Source organism: Aquila chrysaetos, chromosome Z, assembly GCF_900496995.4.
Source record: "Aquila chrysaetos chrysaetos chromosome Z, bAquChr1.4, whole genome shotgun sequence".
NCBI lineage: Eukaryota > Metazoa > Chordata > Aves > Accipitriformes > Accipitridae > Aquila > Aquila chrysaetos.
The window spans coordinates 58422176-58439553 of record NC_044030.1 but is presented as its reverse complement, the minus strand read 5'-3'; the positions used below and the strand labels follow the sequence as shown (position 1 = coordinate 58439553).

The 17378-nt window shown below is 45.8% G+C and overlaps 1 protein-coding gene across 1 annotated transcript in view; it reads left to right on the top strand.

Annotated features, from left to right (window-relative positions):
- KANK1 (KN motif and ankyrin repeat domains 1) overlaps nucleotides 1-17378 on the top strand; it is a 106915-nt gene that overhangs the window by 65737 nt on the left and 23800 nt on the right. Inside the window, 2 exon segments of the mRNA XM_030004776.2 lie at nucleotides 13093-14534; nucleotides 14536-15748. Of these exon segments, the coding sequence (XP_029860636.1) occupies nucleotides 13093-14534; nucleotides 14536-15748 (2655 nt within the window).

Genomic DNA, 17378 nt, shown 5'->3' with positions numbered 1-17378 from the left:
ACACATCAGCTGCTGTCTTGACATTTTGAACAGTTACTGAATACCTCCCAGCTACACCTTTGAAAACACACATTTGACGCTGTAACTTAAAACCCATCCCAGACCACCCCTGTCTCAGGAGGTATCTGGGTCACAGGTTTCTGGAAGCCAAGAGGAGAAATGTTGGTGTATGTTTGTTTTCTTCTTATGCCCTTCCAGAGGCATCTGCTAGGGAGGAGAAGGTGGGTAGAGATCAGTCTCTGGTCTGACCTGAATGGTTAGCGGGTTTTAAATGATTCTGTGGAAACCGGCTGCCAAATTCTGAAAGGCTATAAAGAAAAAAAACAAACCCACAGCAATGCCACCCCTCTCTCCCAAAACAAAATCCACCAAAATAAAAGAAGGAAGAACCCCATATCCAACCTTCACCAAAATGCAACAGCTGTATTTTTGGGGGTAGGAACCTGACAGTGGTGGGTTGGGCCAAGCTCTGTGCTCCCCTGAACTGGATCATTGCAGCTGGGCAGAGTATTTCATTCTTTCCAGGCAGAGCCACTCCAGTGCTGAGGAAATGGTCTGTTGGAGGCATGTGTTTTAAAGAGCTGCGTGTCATCCATCGCCTTTCACAGATCCATTGTGCCCTCTCTGCCTTTTGTTTTCAAAAGGGGTGTGAAAAAACCTGCTCTTTAGATAAGAATTTAACAGCTGGATGGCTGCCCATACACCAAACCTTACATTCACTTTGCTGCAGACCAAGTCAGGTTTTTTGGTCACTGGGGAGCTGTGCTCTGACCTCAGTTTTGTTTCTACTGTAAACAGTAGCTGAATGAGTTTATTTGGCACCATAACGGTCTCAAAGGCCAAGAGAATAAATACGCGTGTGCTCTTTGCCTTTAGGTTTTACTGGTGACAACCCAGACATGTGCCTCCATATTTGACTTGCTGGACAAGGGACAAAGTGCTGATACATGTTATGGGTTATTCCTCGCACTCGTGGCAGGTCTTTTTCAGCCCGCTGAGTTGACCGAGCTTTGACAAGAGTCCGCTGAAGGTGCGTGACTTGATGCAGAGCTTGTTCAGATGTCAAGCCCTTGAAACCACAGAGTAATGATAAACAGATGGAACATGTGGAGAGAGCTGCTAAAATTTGTTCTTCTCTAAACAGGATATCGTGCTGTCTTTTTTTAGAAAAATGAAATCATATGAAGTTAGAGAATTTTTTTTTTTTTCTCTGAGCAGACTCCTAACTGTTGAGAAGGATGTTTTGGTCATACCTTCTATTCTCATACTTTATCCCAGATGTCACATTTTTTTTCACAGCAGAAAACTAGATGGGTATTTTCATGTTCTCCCCCGCCTAGTGTGAAGAACCTGCCAATGGAGCTAGAGATGCTCACCAGTAACACCCAGTGCTGCTGTGCACTGCTTGTCCTCACCTGGCTGGTCACTCGCTTTGCAGGTTGAAAGACAGGGCCTGAAGGGGCAGCGAGAGCAAAGTGCTGCAGGCTCCGGGCAGTTAAAAGGGCTGGATTTTTGCTTTTGTTTCCCAGAACAGAAAGCATGGGTCGGGTTTCAGCTGCCCTAGAGTTTTCCTGTCTTTTAAGAGAAACTTCAAAGCATGCTTAGAAGCTGTTCCCAAAGTGTTTTTTATGGAGAGCTGCTTTTCTTTGTGGATGGGGTGATTAGAGTGGAGACCAAACCAAACCAAACCAAGTTCACATAAAATTCAGTACCTTCATGGTCCATAGATGTAACAAGTTGGCTACATCTAGAGACCTTCTTCAGACTTTTTTTGCAAGCTCATGCTTTATAGTGTATGCATCAATGACTTGTAATTGAAGGAAATAAATGTACAATTACGTAGAGGGCAGGACCTAGTTTATAGTCCAAAAGCTGATGCCTGTAACTATTAAATATTACTTTGCTTCATATTAAATACCACTGCAGCCACTAGACATGTTCAGGAAACACTTTTATTAGAAGTCTGTGCCATTTTAGCTGAAGGTGCTGTGGAGGACTTGGACCTCTCTCCTGCCATTTCAGCACAAGATCCCACTTTGGTTTGAAGCACAATTCTTCCAGTCTGCAGTGATCTTGGAAATTACTTTAACAATTCATGTCTCTTTTTTCCTTTCTTTTTAACTGTTCTTGGGAATCTGAATGAAAGGCATGGTAATTAAACTTTTCCTTTAGTCCTGTGAAGTCTTAGGACCGTTATCCTTGTTAAATTAGCCTGTTCCCTTGCCCGTTTACTTCTGGAGTCCTTGTTTGGCTATACTACAGCAACTGTTGCTGTAAGCAGAGGTGAAGAGAGATGGAGCTGAGGCCTTTGAGGGTCTCTTTATGATGCTAAGAAGTGACCCTTTTTGCATCTGGAATGCCAGTTATCTTTAATTGAGTTAATACTTGGTGTTAAGTGGAAACAAGAAAATCGAATATGGAAAAATCAAATATATGTGTGCATCATTTTGAAAGTGCTTGTACTAGCATGAAGGGCATCTTGTATATTTTGGCTGTGTTTCAGAAAAGAAGAAAACTGTTTGTGTCTGTAACTTTATACTAAAAGTTTTATTTTTATCCCTCAAATTATAACCTGCATTTGAGAAGCGTAAACTAAATGAGATTGAATGTAACACAGGCAGAATTGCAAGCAGTGGTGGTTACAACAGAGGTAATTGTTCTGCCCAAATTATATCAATGAACCTTTCTGTGCTCTCAGTCCATACGTGGGAGTGAGAAATGAGAGCGGTGGGGGTGAAGGGCTTGGGGAGGAAGGCAGAGCGGGTGGAAGAGAAGTGACCTGAACTTTTAATTTCCTCTTGAGAATTAAATCTGTCTTCACCGGAGGCAAAAAAAAAAAATTATCTTTTTAGTGTGTCATTTGGGGTGGTTCCTTTTGTCCTGCTGCCCATTTAATGCATTTTAACCCTTGGGGAGCCGGAGGCATCATGCAGCATGTGAAGTGCCATGAAGGAAACCACTGGCGCTGCGCTGGGCTGGCTGCCGGGCTGGGACTGTCTCAGGAAATTCCAAATGAGTATAAATAAATGCTCTGTAGCAACCTCTGGGCTCCCTGCCTGCTGATGTGTCAGGAATACGCACTCCCTTTAAGGCAAAGGAAAGTGTGCTTCAGACTTAATTTCCTGAAAAACTAAACTCCGCAACGTCCGAGGGTTTGCTTCTGGGTGGATCGGTGAGTGAGACCCTCGAACGGGCTGGGGGGAGAGGTGAGATGCGAGCAGCTGGCTCTGCTAGCGCTGCGGGCCAGCTGAGAGAAGGGATGGGGGGCACCCCGGGGTAGCACAGCTGAAACTACCCCTCGACGATCTTAGAGGGTATAAAGTTGGGAATTTTTTAGTGGTTTTTTAATAGTGCCCAGTTAGCTGGGTTGTCTCGCAAGCGCTGCTGTCTGAAGGGAGTTTGCACTTGCGTTTTCATGCACCTCTGGTAGCCTCTTTGTTTTTGTTGTTACATACAGAGTAGTTTGTTTCCTTCAACAAATGCAGGTTTTCTACTGGGATATTGGTGTTGTGAACGCTCAAGTGAAGGGAGTGCTGCAACTATTTACTGTAAGGCATCGTTTCAACAGCAGAAAGGTAACTGTTACCCGTAAAGTGGCTAATTTTGAAAATTGTTTGTAGACTTTCAATTATAAGCCACTGTTTTTAGCTATTTAGAAAGTGCATAAAGAATTAATTCTAGTAATGACCTTTTCCATATTTTCTCTGATGATCACTTTTTTGACTTTTTGTCCAAAATCAGTTCATGGGTCTGAACTATCTTAAGTACAGATAAAAAGCTTTCAGTGTTTTTCGAAAATGGAAATCGCTTATGCTTTTGAAGTTTGGAAGGCAACACACGTCTTATCACACAGAAGGAATCAGTACTAGATTAATATAAAAAAGGGTAGGAGGGAACAATTCCCGGTATTTGAAATATCATACTGATTATGCAGCATAAACCATATTCCTTATGGAGGTAAGCATGTGACAAAATAATGTCCTTCCAGGACTCATAAATACAAATATTTGTGGAACCATTCTTGCAGAAGACAATTCTTCCATTTTTTCCACTCTGTGCACAGCTGTAAGACCAAACTGAAACTGTAAATCAGTTTTAATATTCCATGGCAGGTTTATACCCCAGGAGTCCAGGTTCTTTCCTGATGGTTACTCCTGTTACAATAGCCCTATGTATCTGTTCTCCACTTCTCACCTTTTCAGAGATTTATAGGCACAGAAGGGTAATGACATTATAAATCTAAATATTTTGGTTTTGTGATTCAGTTGTTCTTGGCTAGAACGCAAACACAGCCTTCTTTGCTTGGGCTTCAGCAGGTAACACTGATGAACAGTTGTGTTAAATGACATTTTCAGGGGAACACCTGGCTTGCATCCATGACTCCTTTGGCCTCCTTGGGGAGTGGGGAGATGATGTGGATGAGTGAGGAAGGAAGAGAAATATTTGGGGGTTTGCTCCTCTTCTGCTTTGCCAGTCCTCTATCTGGGTTTTGTGAAGCCCATCCTACCATGTGGACACAAGCCTTGTTCTTTGTAATTATTTTTTCCTTTGTCGTTTTTCTTGTGACAATGAAGTGGTGTAAAGCAACGGGGTGATGTACTGTTTGAAGAATGGGACAGGTATGCCACGTTTTCAAGGGTTGGCAAGGGAAGTGGGGGAGCTTCGGGGTTTCTTCTGTGCAGCAGAGGACAGCAAGGTGCCTTACCAACACTGGGACTCAGTCTTGCATTCATCAGCATTGCTGGCTGAAATAGCCCAGATCTAGTGGGATGTATTTTCAGAAAGGAGGGCGATGGGGGTCTGAAACTGAGCTGCTCTCCTACTGTGTTCGGTAGATCACATCATATGGCTTTCTCCCAGTCTGCGAGGAGCTTGTGATGGGTATCTACTGTTTGCCGTAACTTACATTATTTTGCCAGGCCTGAGTTAGTCTAGATTTGGAAAGTACCTTTAAACTGAATGCTCTTCATTTGTCACAAACGTGCCTGGAGCCAGTAAGTGTGCACATAGTAGAAAGTGAATGAAATAAATGCTTCGGGGAATGATGAAGGGCAGTTCTCAAGTAGACAAATACTGCAAGGTGAAAAAAATGCACATGGCGCTTGGAAAGAATAAATTCATGCTGGTTTGGGCTTACCTTGTTGGCATCTGGTTTTCAAACATAAGTAAACAGGACTGAGATGCCCCCCATTTCAAGCCCCAAAGTCAAGGATGACTGTTGACACCTCGTTGCTCTTCCCAGTGATACCTGAGAGAGCAGGAGACTAACTTTACTATGAGGAAATAAGCATCTTTCAGAGGAGAGCATTTTCTGTGGCCGAGCTAACTAGGCCCCCGCCACTGGTTCAGTGGTTTGCTTTCAATGTAAGGCAAGCTCTTCCTTCCTCAGTTGCATTTCTTGACACAGCACATTGGCTAAAGTCGCATTGGTGGAAGATGATTTGGGAAATGCATTGGTGCAATGCAACTAAGGCCGCCGCTTGCTTTTGACTTGCTTGATGGTGGACCTGCTGGTCACGCTCAGAGCCACAGTGGACCCACAGGCTAACTTGTGACAGCAGTTTGCCCAAGCGGCCACTGTTTTTAGTTTCTACCCACAGGTAGCAGTACTGCTGACAACAGCAGCAGCCCCCACCATGGTTTCTGCTCTGCTCTTCCTTGCTGCTGGTGGGGTGGTTAGCAGAATAAGCTAATGACTACATGGCTTCCCACCCATGCCCTGCTTCCTGCCAGCCGCAGTTTGATTTCCTGTGGGGGACCTGTGAGTCAGAAACCAGGGTGGAAGCAAAACAGACTAGCCTCGTAGCTTTGAGTTTCCGTGGTTAGCGGCCTTGAGGTGGTGCACATACAAGATGTCCCACCACAGAACTGCCAGATCTAGTGCTATTCCCACAAAGTGAGAGCAGTTGAAAAGGAGATTTATTATTGGCCTCAAATAAGGGAGTTGTCAAGAATATAAAGAAGATTTTGTGAATTTTGATCAGGGGGCATATTACAGTCACTCTCAGGACAGTTGGTTGTACTTTTTTATCCCCCGCCCCGAATAGATTTCTTGTAAGCAAGATTAATCCTTTATTCTGGGTTAATTAATTTGCACAACTTTCTTATAGTCTGTATTTTATGTTTTAAAGGAACTTCTGTTTGAGCAGCAAGCTTGCAGTTCAGAGATTCTAGAAGTAAAACTTTTAGACATTAAAAAGACTAGAGAGGGTTAGGAGGTGTGCTTTTTTGAAAGGTGGTTTTTACTTTCAGCTCACAGAAATAATTTTCAGTTGTGGTTATATGAAGTTCAGATAGAAACTCTGTAGGTAACTCTTTTTTACCATGTGAAAGAACCTTTAATGATGTAAAAAAAGGTAATGTGACCTTGAAAGACCCCCTCCTAACACCAAAAAGGCTTTTACATATAAATATATATATATATAAAAAAATATATATATATGCCTTTGGGTAGCAGGCTGGTGAGCATTCTGAGCACTTCCTATGTGATAACAAAGTGCTCTGGTTTTTGTAGCTATGAACAATAATCAGCACGTAGTTAGCAAACATGTAGCAAAGGGACAAGAATAAGAAAAGCCAGAGTCTCTTCTACAAGGTTAAGGAATGGTTCTATGGTTTAGCAATTGACCCTTGAGGAAGAGTTGACACTGGGACATCCAGACTAAAGCATCCATCTGATCACCAGTACCAAGGTGGGAGTTGGCTCACTGTTTTTGCTATAATGCTAAGCAACTATGATTTTTCAGGTTCAGAGGAACATAACTGTTTGAGAGACTGTTTTCACTGTGGGTTGATCAAGTCAATGGAAAAGCCCAGTTAAGTCAACGGGAAGACTTTTGATGCTTTTAATGGCATTTGCATTGTGGCTGTGATTGTTTTGAGTTTTTCTTCTATTGTCATAATGGTCCTACTTCTTCTAGAAAGAGCATGAGATTAAGACAGCAGATCCATTCTTAAAATGCCTTCTTTTACCAATGTTGTGTGGTAAATGTGGCATTGTAGCCCAGTGTCCTAGTGTTTGTGTTCACAGTGCAACCAAAACACAGCAGCAGTCTGAACCATCTTTCTTCAACATTGCTGCTGCTTGTGTTCATTGACTTAAGGTGGTGTCCTTAATTTACTTCTGTGAGGCTTACCACTACAAATACCTGAGCTGGAGCTTCTACATCTTGAAATAAAAACCTGTTTATTACACAGTGTTGTAGCTTCAGCCCTTCTCTGTTGTTATTATTATCAGGGAAGCTGCTATCCCCCATTTTTTGATTACAACCTCCAACCCAAAGCACTGAGTGTTTAGATGTCAGATTTAAGAGTCAGCTCCCCAGTTGGGCTATTGACACATAAATTTTAAAAAGTAATCTAAAAACCTTATAAAAATATTTTACCATTTTTCTGCTCCTTATTTTTCTTAGAGATTAAATTTGTAGCAAACATTTTACACTGGAGAATTATTTCTTCAGTAAAATGTGCAGTAAATGGAATTCCTCTGTAACAGGAGAATCCTCCGCATCTGTAACTGCGGGGTTGGTAGCAAGGTCTGTCATCCCGCTCTGGCTGGGGCGTTTTGGTCTGAACTATAGTACCCCATACCTGACAGCCTCAGGTGCATCAGGAGTTAAAGCCCGTTTGCTCCAGGCATAGCTGTAGCTGAGTAATAGCAAAACAGATTACCATTCTTACAAGGTGGTATTTATTAGTTGTTTTTCCATAGCAGAAAAAGAGAGGAAGGTGTAATCATCAGCCATGTTTACACTATAGTGTAGCGTGCTGGGCAATCGTGCCATGGCTTGTACAAGCTAAGCTGAGCTGGGTCATCGCGGCACTCCAGCCTGGCACTGCAGCAGGGGTGGCTGAGGCCAGCACCGGAGCATCGTCATGGGCAGCTGCGTGGCCTGACGTGCTGTGCTGCGGTGGCTCTCTTCCTTTTGGGAGACGAGCAGCCAAACGACGCAGTCTGCGCTCCACACCTGCGGTGTGCTTCATGCTACCGCTACGTGCTTTAACTGCAAAGGGAAAAATAAAACACTCAGTGCTCCTGCTGTGTCTGGCAAAGTACAGAAACAACTTTCTGCAAGTGTTCCCCCCTCAGTTCTTGGAATAAAATAAAAATCTGACAGGTTGTTTGGGTTTGGGGCTTTTTTCCCCGCACCTTTGAAAATACTGGAGAGCTAGGCTGAATTGTTGGAGATCTAGTAATTTCATGGCATCTTCTGTATATTGCTAGCCAAAAGCAGGCTGATTAAATGAGTGTGCTGCAAGGCTAAGGTCTATTTTCCAAGTGGTTTTGTTGGGTTTTTTTTAACTTACATTCAAATCCCAAGACCTGAAAAGAAGAATGAAAGAAAAATTGTTAATTATTCCATTCTGCTTTTTCTTTTTAAACAAGAGCTCAGCCTCATGTGTTCTGGTTCTTTTCAGAAGGTGAGGCTGACAGTCATTTATATATGCCAAAGAACAGATAGAGAAAAGAACAAAAGTAGTATCAGGGGTGGGAGGAGAAGGGAAAAAGCAACAATTTCTCTGTTGCAGTAAAGAATCAAAAAGTCAGAACTGGTTTTTTTTATCCCCTCTTTTCCTGCCTCAGATAACCTTTCAAACTGAAGTTGAGCATATAAAAATACTGATTTGACTCTGTTTATGCCAGATGTTGCCTCTGTATTTTTCCTCTGCAGCATTCTTTATGAATTGTCTTATGCCATAATTCTGGAAGGAGACTCTGTTATTCGTAACATTATTTCAATGGAAAAGACTTCTTTAATAGCAGTCAGATCCAAGATAAAAATGCCTCAGAGCAGATATCATAACCAGATGGCAAGAAAAGGCTTTAGATGTGATGTCTGTATTTTTCAAGGCACCTTAGACTTTTAGCTTCAGAAGTACATCTTCAGTTGCTTCCCTTTGCTCTTGCTGGACCCTCGAAGGCAGCTCTACGGTAAAGTTTTCCAAGCTTGCAGAACCAAAACTGTATGTCTGCCCACATTTTCACTGCTTTTCTCTCCCTCAGAAGTCTTGAAGCACGTCAACTAAATGTTCTATTTTTTTCCAGTTCTCCTGGTCTGGGAGCAGACATGATTAGTGTGGACTTGGGTAGGGCTGACTCAATATTTTAATATACTGATGTTCTTGTGTAGTGCATTGGATAGGATATAATTTAATTCAAGTTGGCAAGACTGGAATGTTTGGACAGAGCCAGTCCCAGCAGTGCAGGAGGCGAGAATTGAAGAGTGCATTTTTTAAATGCTGCTTGTGTCCTGCCCATGGTTGTCCTGCAGCAGGGAGAGGGAAATGAAGTCTTTGCATACTTCTGGAGAAATGCATTAATAACGACAGTACCACAATGAGGCCTCTGTGCTTCACAGAGTGTTTTACTTCACAGGTACTGGCCTAAAAGCATGATGTGTTTGTGTCTCATTGCATTTAAAAACATTCCAGAGGAAAGCAGGAGTGTCTGCAGCATTTTCACAGACAAAAGTGTATGTGTTTGTGCATCTGCACATACTGTTTCAGTGTAACACTGTGATGTGATTAATATTTGCCTGAGCTACTATATAGACTGGGGAATAGTTCTTCTAATTTTAGCTGTGCCTATGATCAGCCAGCCAAGGATGAGACAACACACCTAACAAGAGCGTTTGTACTGCCTGGTATTTGCTGCACTACTTCTGTGTGTCTTGGGGTGAATGGGGTAAGAATCTTTTGCTCACTTGAGGTCTCTGGGCATGAAGACTTACCTATCTGGCTGAAGGGCAAATAGATACAGCTTCCTCTGAGGTTAATCTGAGGTACCTGCTTGTGGAGCACATCGTACTCGCCCACCAAAGCTAGAAGTACGGGCATCCATGGTTCATCCAGGACCTAAGGGGCTGAAAGGAGGAAGGGCTACACTCTTACCAGGTGTTTATTCATTTCCTTTTTATTAGTGTTTTTTTTTTTTTTCTTTTGGAACCAAGAAAATAATTTTTATTGCTTGAAAACAGCTATCCATTTTGCTTTGTTCCATGCTTAACAGGCAGACCCATGTTGGCCCTTTCTCTGAGGCAGCAAAATGCACAAAGGCTTGATGCAGCTCCTGCATGCTGCATCAGTGTTGTGTTGTTAGGGATAGATGCATGCCTGATTGTCATTTGTTTTAACGTATCAAGAAACGTCTCCAGAGATCAACTCATAATACTGGGATTGTATTGTTGGAGTGCTCACTGTGTTATTTTAAGGAGAAGAAATAGGCAGTCAGCTCCACACGCAGTCTCATGCTTGTGGAGCAGCAGATATGAACTGTGGCCTGGTAGTGCTGCCAGCTTAGGCTGAGGACCAAAGGGATTTCATTGTGAAGACACTGAGCTGCCTGTAGGTGTTGTGGAGCAGTTTAGTGAGGGATTCAGTGTCAGTGTGATTATTTTTTTATTATTATTTATTTTTTATAGGTTTCTCTTGAGCAATCTTAATACCATTCCATGAAGAAGAAAAAATGTATCTGAGATTCCAGTTTGGCTCTCATGACTTAACTTGAGATTTGCATGTCTTTTTAGAGGTTTTATGAATATTTTTCCGAAAATGCATTAATTCTTAAGTCCTGGGACTTCCAAAGAGTCTGTTCCTCCCTCCCCCATCCAACACTTACGCATTGTGCCCAAGGACAGCTTAGAGGAGCTGCCTGACTTCACTGGTGTAGTGATGGGAGAATCGGAGATGTTGCTGGGTAGGAAGACAAGGACCAAGACAAGCAGAGGAAAGGAACTGGGAAAAATGGGAGAACAGGTAAAATTGTCGGAGCTTGAATTTACATGGGCTGGGTGAAGTGACTAGAACTAAGCCTGGGATGAGGGGCGAGAGTTTAACCAGATTTTGGGTTAGAATTGGTGGAGCAAGCAAATGGATGTAAGTAGAGAAAATGGGTGAGAACTCCGAAGTGTGGGAAGAAGACAGAAAGAGACCAAAAGACTACCGGGGATGACGGCCAGTGTGAGAGTGGGGACAAACCCAGGGTGCAGGCAGGAAGGAACGGTAACCATCCTAGGGTGAGGAGCTGTGGGGTATGGAAAGGAGAGCTGTCTGTCTGCGGGAAATGGAGCCAGGGTGAGAATCTGGGAACGGAGCACTGAATCTGGGGAGGAAGAGGAGTAATTTGGAGAGTATGCTCTGTCTCATTCTCTCCCTGTCAGTGGGAGTCCTGGAGACTTTTTCCCAGGCTGACATCGAGACAGTCCTGCTGGAAGGAGCTGTGTGTGCTTATGTGCTTAAATTGTGCGTGTATGCATGTATTTTTGCTTCCACTCTGGTATTTAGATGGCTATTTTGGGTGCATCTATAAGTAAATACCACAGCATACTGAGACTCTGGTCTTTCAGCAGAAACATGCGGTCGGGGGGGTTGTTTGTGTCTGCCGACCAGTCTGTCCACACTGCAGGACCGAGATACCAACGCGCTCAGGTCAGCCCCACTTCTGTGGCTCTCACGCGTGCCTGCCCGTGTCTCTTGTCTCTGTCCTACTCCTTTCCCGTGCCGGGGAAGGTAGGTTTTCCCTGAGCAGCATCTACTGCTCGGGGTGCCCTGTGGTAGCCAAAAGCGTAAAGGATCGCCATGAAAGCAGTTACACTGTTTGTAGACAAAGCTTTTTTTTAAGCATGCCAAGGAAACTGGAAAAACAGGAGCTCCCCCCCCCCCCTTCTCCCAAACCTTTTCAGTACAACATTAAGTCACTTCCTGTAGTTGCAGTAAGTCGAGAGTTTCTCTCTTTTTTTGCCTCCCCCCCCGCCCCCCCCCCCCCCCGACCCGGCTTATATTCCTTTAAGAGGACGCGGCTTCCAAACCTCGCCTTTTAAAAACGAAACAGAGCGAGCAAAAGCTCGCTCCCAGCCACGGTAGCCGCCTGCTGCGCTGGGCGGACGGGGCGGGCCCGGCGGCGGGGGTCGGCCGGCCGGCGGGCGGGGGGAGCGGGCAGGGCCCCGGCCCCCGGCCCGGCCCGGGCGGAGGGCGGTCGCCGCGGAGCGGGGCGGCGGGGCCGGTGTTCGCGGGTGCGGGCGGCTCTTCCTGCCTTATGGGGTGAAGAAGGAGAAAGCCGGGAGGGAGGCAGGGCTTCGGCGTGTGACACATGAAGCTGAGGCAGCCATACGTGGCTGGAAAATTTGCAGTGTGGGGGCAGAGGCATGTGGCTAATTCAGGTAACCAGAAAGCTGGCTTTTATTATTCCTCCAGATCGTAACTTGCAACAGTTGTTCCCCCCCCCCCCCCAAGTGGGACGGGAGGAGCAGGTTGTATAGCAGCGCTGCGTATAAATACTCAGCCCAAGGAAGCCCAGTGGATCTGGTGAAGTTTTGTTTAGATTGCTTTGGGGACAGGCGAGTCCTGTGTCTGGAGGGCAGACAGGCTTTCCTCTGGTGCGAGGCGACAGTCTCCCTCAGCAGTGGGATTTGGGACCCTGCTAGAAGGGGGTCCCGCTGCCCGTCTGGGTGCTGGGGTATTTGTGCAGTTTAAAATGAAAGAGGCAGAGGCGCTGATGGAAGCGATGTGAGCTGAGGTGAGAGCAAACTGGTATTGCTGCTCTTGCGGCAGCAGTTCCCGAAGCCATAAAACAGGAGCAGATCTGTGTAAAGTCTAATGGCATCGGTTGCATGAGGAGTGGGGTCGGAGTTCCCCTCACCTGCTCAAAGGCACCCTCTAGAGAAGTTGGTCTCCGGATGATTTGTGCGGTATGTTGTAATCTTGTGGTCTTTACGTGACAGCATAGCGTGTGTGAAAGCCTGGTGTGACGCGGGAAGACTGGAGGGATTCGGGGAAGGACAGCTTTGAGCTACTAGCTGTGCCACTTCTGTGCCCCTTTGTTAACAGACGCTATCTGTGTGTATGCATGTGTACACATTTATGTGGGTATGCACTTCTCAGCGTTTGAAAACCTACTGATTAACTTTTTAAAAGTTAATCGGGATTTAGTGTTAAGGGTCAGTCAGCGGAAAGCTGGTCTGCTCGCTGAGCTGCTGCAGCAGTTTCTGCCTCCAGTGTGCTGTGAGCACCCGTCTTTCTGCGCTTGTGTTTCAGCGCGTAGTTTACTGAGGCATAGTTTCTTTTCCAATGCTGATTTTGTTTCTTCTTTTCCAGAAAAAGAGGAAGTTACTATAAATGGAGATGATGAAAAAGAACGGAAAGACCCCTATTTTGTGGAAACACCTTATGGCTACCAGCTGGACTTGGATTTTCTGAAGTACGTGGATGATATACAAAAGGGCAATACCATTAAGAAACTAAACATCCGAAAGAAGAGGAAAGCCGTACCAGCTTCGGCGGGTACCAAGAACTCTGGTGGCCAGTGCGGTGGCTGGACCTCCACGGAGTCTCTCTCTTCGTCGAACAGTGATGAGAACAAGCAGTCTTGTTTGGCAGCGAGGAGTCAAGTGACCTCATCCATTGCTGTGAGACCCTCAGTTACCTTTGAAGCATCTCCTTCTTACTTAACCGTCCCTGAGAGTAAGCAGCTTCCTCCTCCCTCCCCCCAGCCTCCTCGGCACAACCTCCATGTAACAAAAACCCTCATGGAAACACGGAGGCGACTCGAGCAGGAGAGGATGATGCAGGTCACGCCTGGAGATGTCCGCAGGCCCCGGCTTTCCAGCTTTGGAGGCATGGGCTCCACGAGCTCCCTCCCCTCTTTTGTGGGATCCAGCGGGTACGGTCACATGTCTCAGCAGCTGCAGAACGGGTATCAGGGGAACGGGGACTACGGCGCCTGCTTCAGCACCTCCTTGGGCAGCTCCATCCGTCACAGCCCCATGAGCTCGGGTATATCCACGCCGGTCACCAACGTGAGCCCAGTGCATCTGCAGCACATCAGGGAGCAAATGGCAGTTGCCCTCAAGCGTCTCAAGGAGCTTGAGGAGCAAGTCAAGACCATTCCTGTGCTGCAGGTCAAAATTTCAGTCTTGCAGGAAGAGAAGAGGCACATGATGGCCGAACTCAAAAACCAGAGGAAAGCGACTCAAAATGACACATACGGTTTCAGAAGGCGATCCTACAGTGCGGGAAATGCAGAGCAGTGGGAACACATGTCTCAGGTGAGAAGAGGTGGAGAACTGTACATAGATTGTGAGGAAGAGGTGGAGAGTGTGGAGCAGAGCTCTCAGAGGATAGAGGAGTTCAGGCAGCTGACTGCTGAGATGCAAGCCCTGGAGAAAAAAATCCAGGATAGCAACTATGAAAGTCCAGCAAACCTTCGGGTGAACAGAGAAAGCCTGACAAAAGAAGCCCGATCTGTTGCTGTAGGTGCTGATGAGAACATGAACGATGTGGTTATATACAACAGATCGGCGAGGCAACACAAAGAAGTAGCTGTGGGGACAGAGAAAGAAATGAGAGAGTCTGGGGTTGGGGTGACGGAAGCAATGCTTGGCTTGTCTACAGAGGTCGAGAAAGAGATAGAGCTTCAGCAGCAGACCATTGAAGCCCTTAAGGAGAAGATTTACAGACTAGAGGTTCAGTTAAAGGAAACGACCCATGACAGGGAAATGACCAAATTAAAACAGGAGCTGCAGGCAGCTGGGTCTAGGAAAAAAACTGGATAAAGCTGTGATGGCTCAGCCCCGTGTCATCAGCAGGATGGTGGAGGCCGTCATACAAACGAGAGACCAAATGGTGGGAGACCACGTGGACATCGCCGATTCGTCAGTGGGAAGCCACCTGCAGACAAGCAGCATCGGCACCTCCTGCAGACCTGCCGTGCGGAGCGTGGCTGCGGGCCCCGAGCTGTTGATGAGCCGGTGGCTGGTGAGGGAGAGGGCAGAGGTGCGAGACCAGGGCGCAGGGAGGTCTGTTGAGCTGCGTAATAAGGCGGTGGGCGCAGAGACAAGCGTCTGTGAGATGGGCATCAACACGGAGGAGCCAGCAGGCGTGCCGAGCCCCCGCCAGACGGCGCGGTCGGTCGGAGCGGTGAGGTCTGTGGGCTGCGGGGATTGCTCAGTGGATGTGATGGTTTGCACCCCCAAGGAGCGTGTGTCCCGTGAAACAGCCACAGAGGCTGTGCCCAGGGTAGAGGCGACAGTGATGGCCGTGCCTTCTACGGCTAGCCGGCAAACCAGCACCGCTTTGGAGATGGTGAGCCAGTGCACCGGCACAGAGATGGCCGCCCTGGTGGACTGCGGGACGAACACTGCTCTGAGCAGCTGCGATAAACAGACCAACACGGAGAGCGTGGAGACGCGGAGCGTGGCCGTGGGAGATGGCCGGGTGAAGGACATACACGCATCTGCTAAAACGCGTTCGGTTGGAGTGGGCACCTTGCTCTCCAGCCACCCTGGCTTTGAAAAGCCCTCTGCAGTAAAAACCAAAGACTGTGGTGTTGGGCAGATAAACGTTCATGAGAACTACCTGGTTGGTCTTAAAATGAGGAGCATTGCCTGTGGACCCCCTCCATTGCCAGTTGTGCCGGCTGGTACCAGGAGCATTGGTGTTGGTGGAGAGTCTGTCTGTGAGCCGGTGAGTGGTCTGTTGGAAAGCCCTCTGCCTCCACCTGAGCTGAGGACGGGCTTGGATCACTACATTGAGCGCGTGCAGAAGCTGCTGCAGGAACAGCAGATGCTGCTTGCTGAAAATTACAGTGAATTGGCAGAAGCCTTTGGGGAGCCCCACTCCCAGATTGGATCTCTCAATTCACAGCTCATCAGCACCCTCACCTCCATCAACTCCGTCATGAAATACACCAGCACAGAGGAGCTGCGGAGCCTGGACCTTCAGAAGCAGTGCATGGAGAGAAGCACCACGTCAGGTAAGCCCAGCATCCAGGTGCACATTCGGTCCGCTCCTTGCCAGAGCCACAGGTCAGTCACCGGCTAGGCTCTTGCTTAGTCTGGAAGCAAGTGTGTAATCCTCCCCAGTGAAACGCAGAACATAATGTTGTTGCTAGACGTGCCCATTGGGTGGTCTTTCCAGCCCACCGCTTCTAACTGAAGAACCAGAGGTGGTTTTCTCTCTCCCAGTCCAGCAGAGTCTGAAGGGCCTGACGATGATGGCTCTGACCATGCAAGAGAGGTATCTAAAAGTATGCAGGGGTTGACTGCCGTACAAGGTGTTGACACTGTTTTATAACTTTAATAGTACTCGAGGTTAATGCCTGTGGGTTTGGAATTTTGTCCTTCCTTTAAACTTGGCATGCAGTTTTTAAAAACTACAGTGTCAGATTTGACAGAGGTGAAAGTCACATTCAATGTGTGTATCAAACTGACTTGTTTCCCTGGGTTTTGTAGTGTTTCTTCCATTGTCTTCGTTCCCTGTGCCTCTCAGTCAGAGAGCTGTGGGGTGCTTTCCCCCAGGGGAAACAGCAGGGCTGATTGCTTTTTAGTAGGCAACTCCAGAACGCTTCACAGAAACCACATCTTGCATCTTCTGTGTTCCAGTAACTGTTTGTCCTAATCCCTAATTACAACCTCATGTTTGAAAGGCATAAGCTGTAATTACTGCTGGAGGTTTTGGTGACACTCAGGAAAGGCAAGAATTGAGATTTAAATACTCCTTGCATTTTATTTATTAACTTTAAAATCTATACAATTAATTTGAGGGATTTCTTTATTCCCAGGGGTAGTAAAGTTGCTTACTTTTTTGTTATTATTTTTTGATGTCTGGTAGTCTATTTTAAAACTTAGACATTTTTTTCTAATACCTTATTGGTGAATCCAACCACATTACTACTAAATTTATAAACGTTGGCTTGCTGGAAACCGATATGTAATGCCTAGCAGTGACTGTTTGATACTGTCTTCTTGGTCCTGCCATACAGTGACTGAAACGAGAGGTTAAGAAAATGGGAAAAACTTGTGCAAATCCATCTGTAAAGTGGGTGCTGAATTGGGAGAAAAATCCTGAGTAAATACCATTTAATGTCAGCATAGCATTATTGGCTAATGCACTGCTATATAAAGCTCTTGCCGCTTATTTACTGTCTTAAAATTTACCTATTCTGGTTAAAAGGCAGCTTGGTAAATCTGATTCTTTTCAATGTTCGTGTGCTAAATGGAACCATCCATTAAATGAGCTGAAGTAAAAATTTCAGCTTCCAGTAGTAAAGCAATAAGCAACATTTATGTAGCGGTAAAGAAAATGTATGATATCCTGTCTGCATACATGCAATATGATACTATATATGCAATATTACTATCTTTCTGGTATGCTCTTTATATTTTGGGCTTCTTACAAGTAATGATACTATAATAATAAGAGTATCTAGCAGACACCAGAAGTGTCCTTAAAAACAGTGAACCAGAATTTTTACTAGCTGTAAATCCTCAATTCCTTTCTCTGCTTTTACTACACAGTATCAAATGTGTAGTCTAGAGACTTGAAAGTATTTAGGCACAGGTGGAGCAATGGATCATATTTTACTAAAGATGTTCTTACTTGGA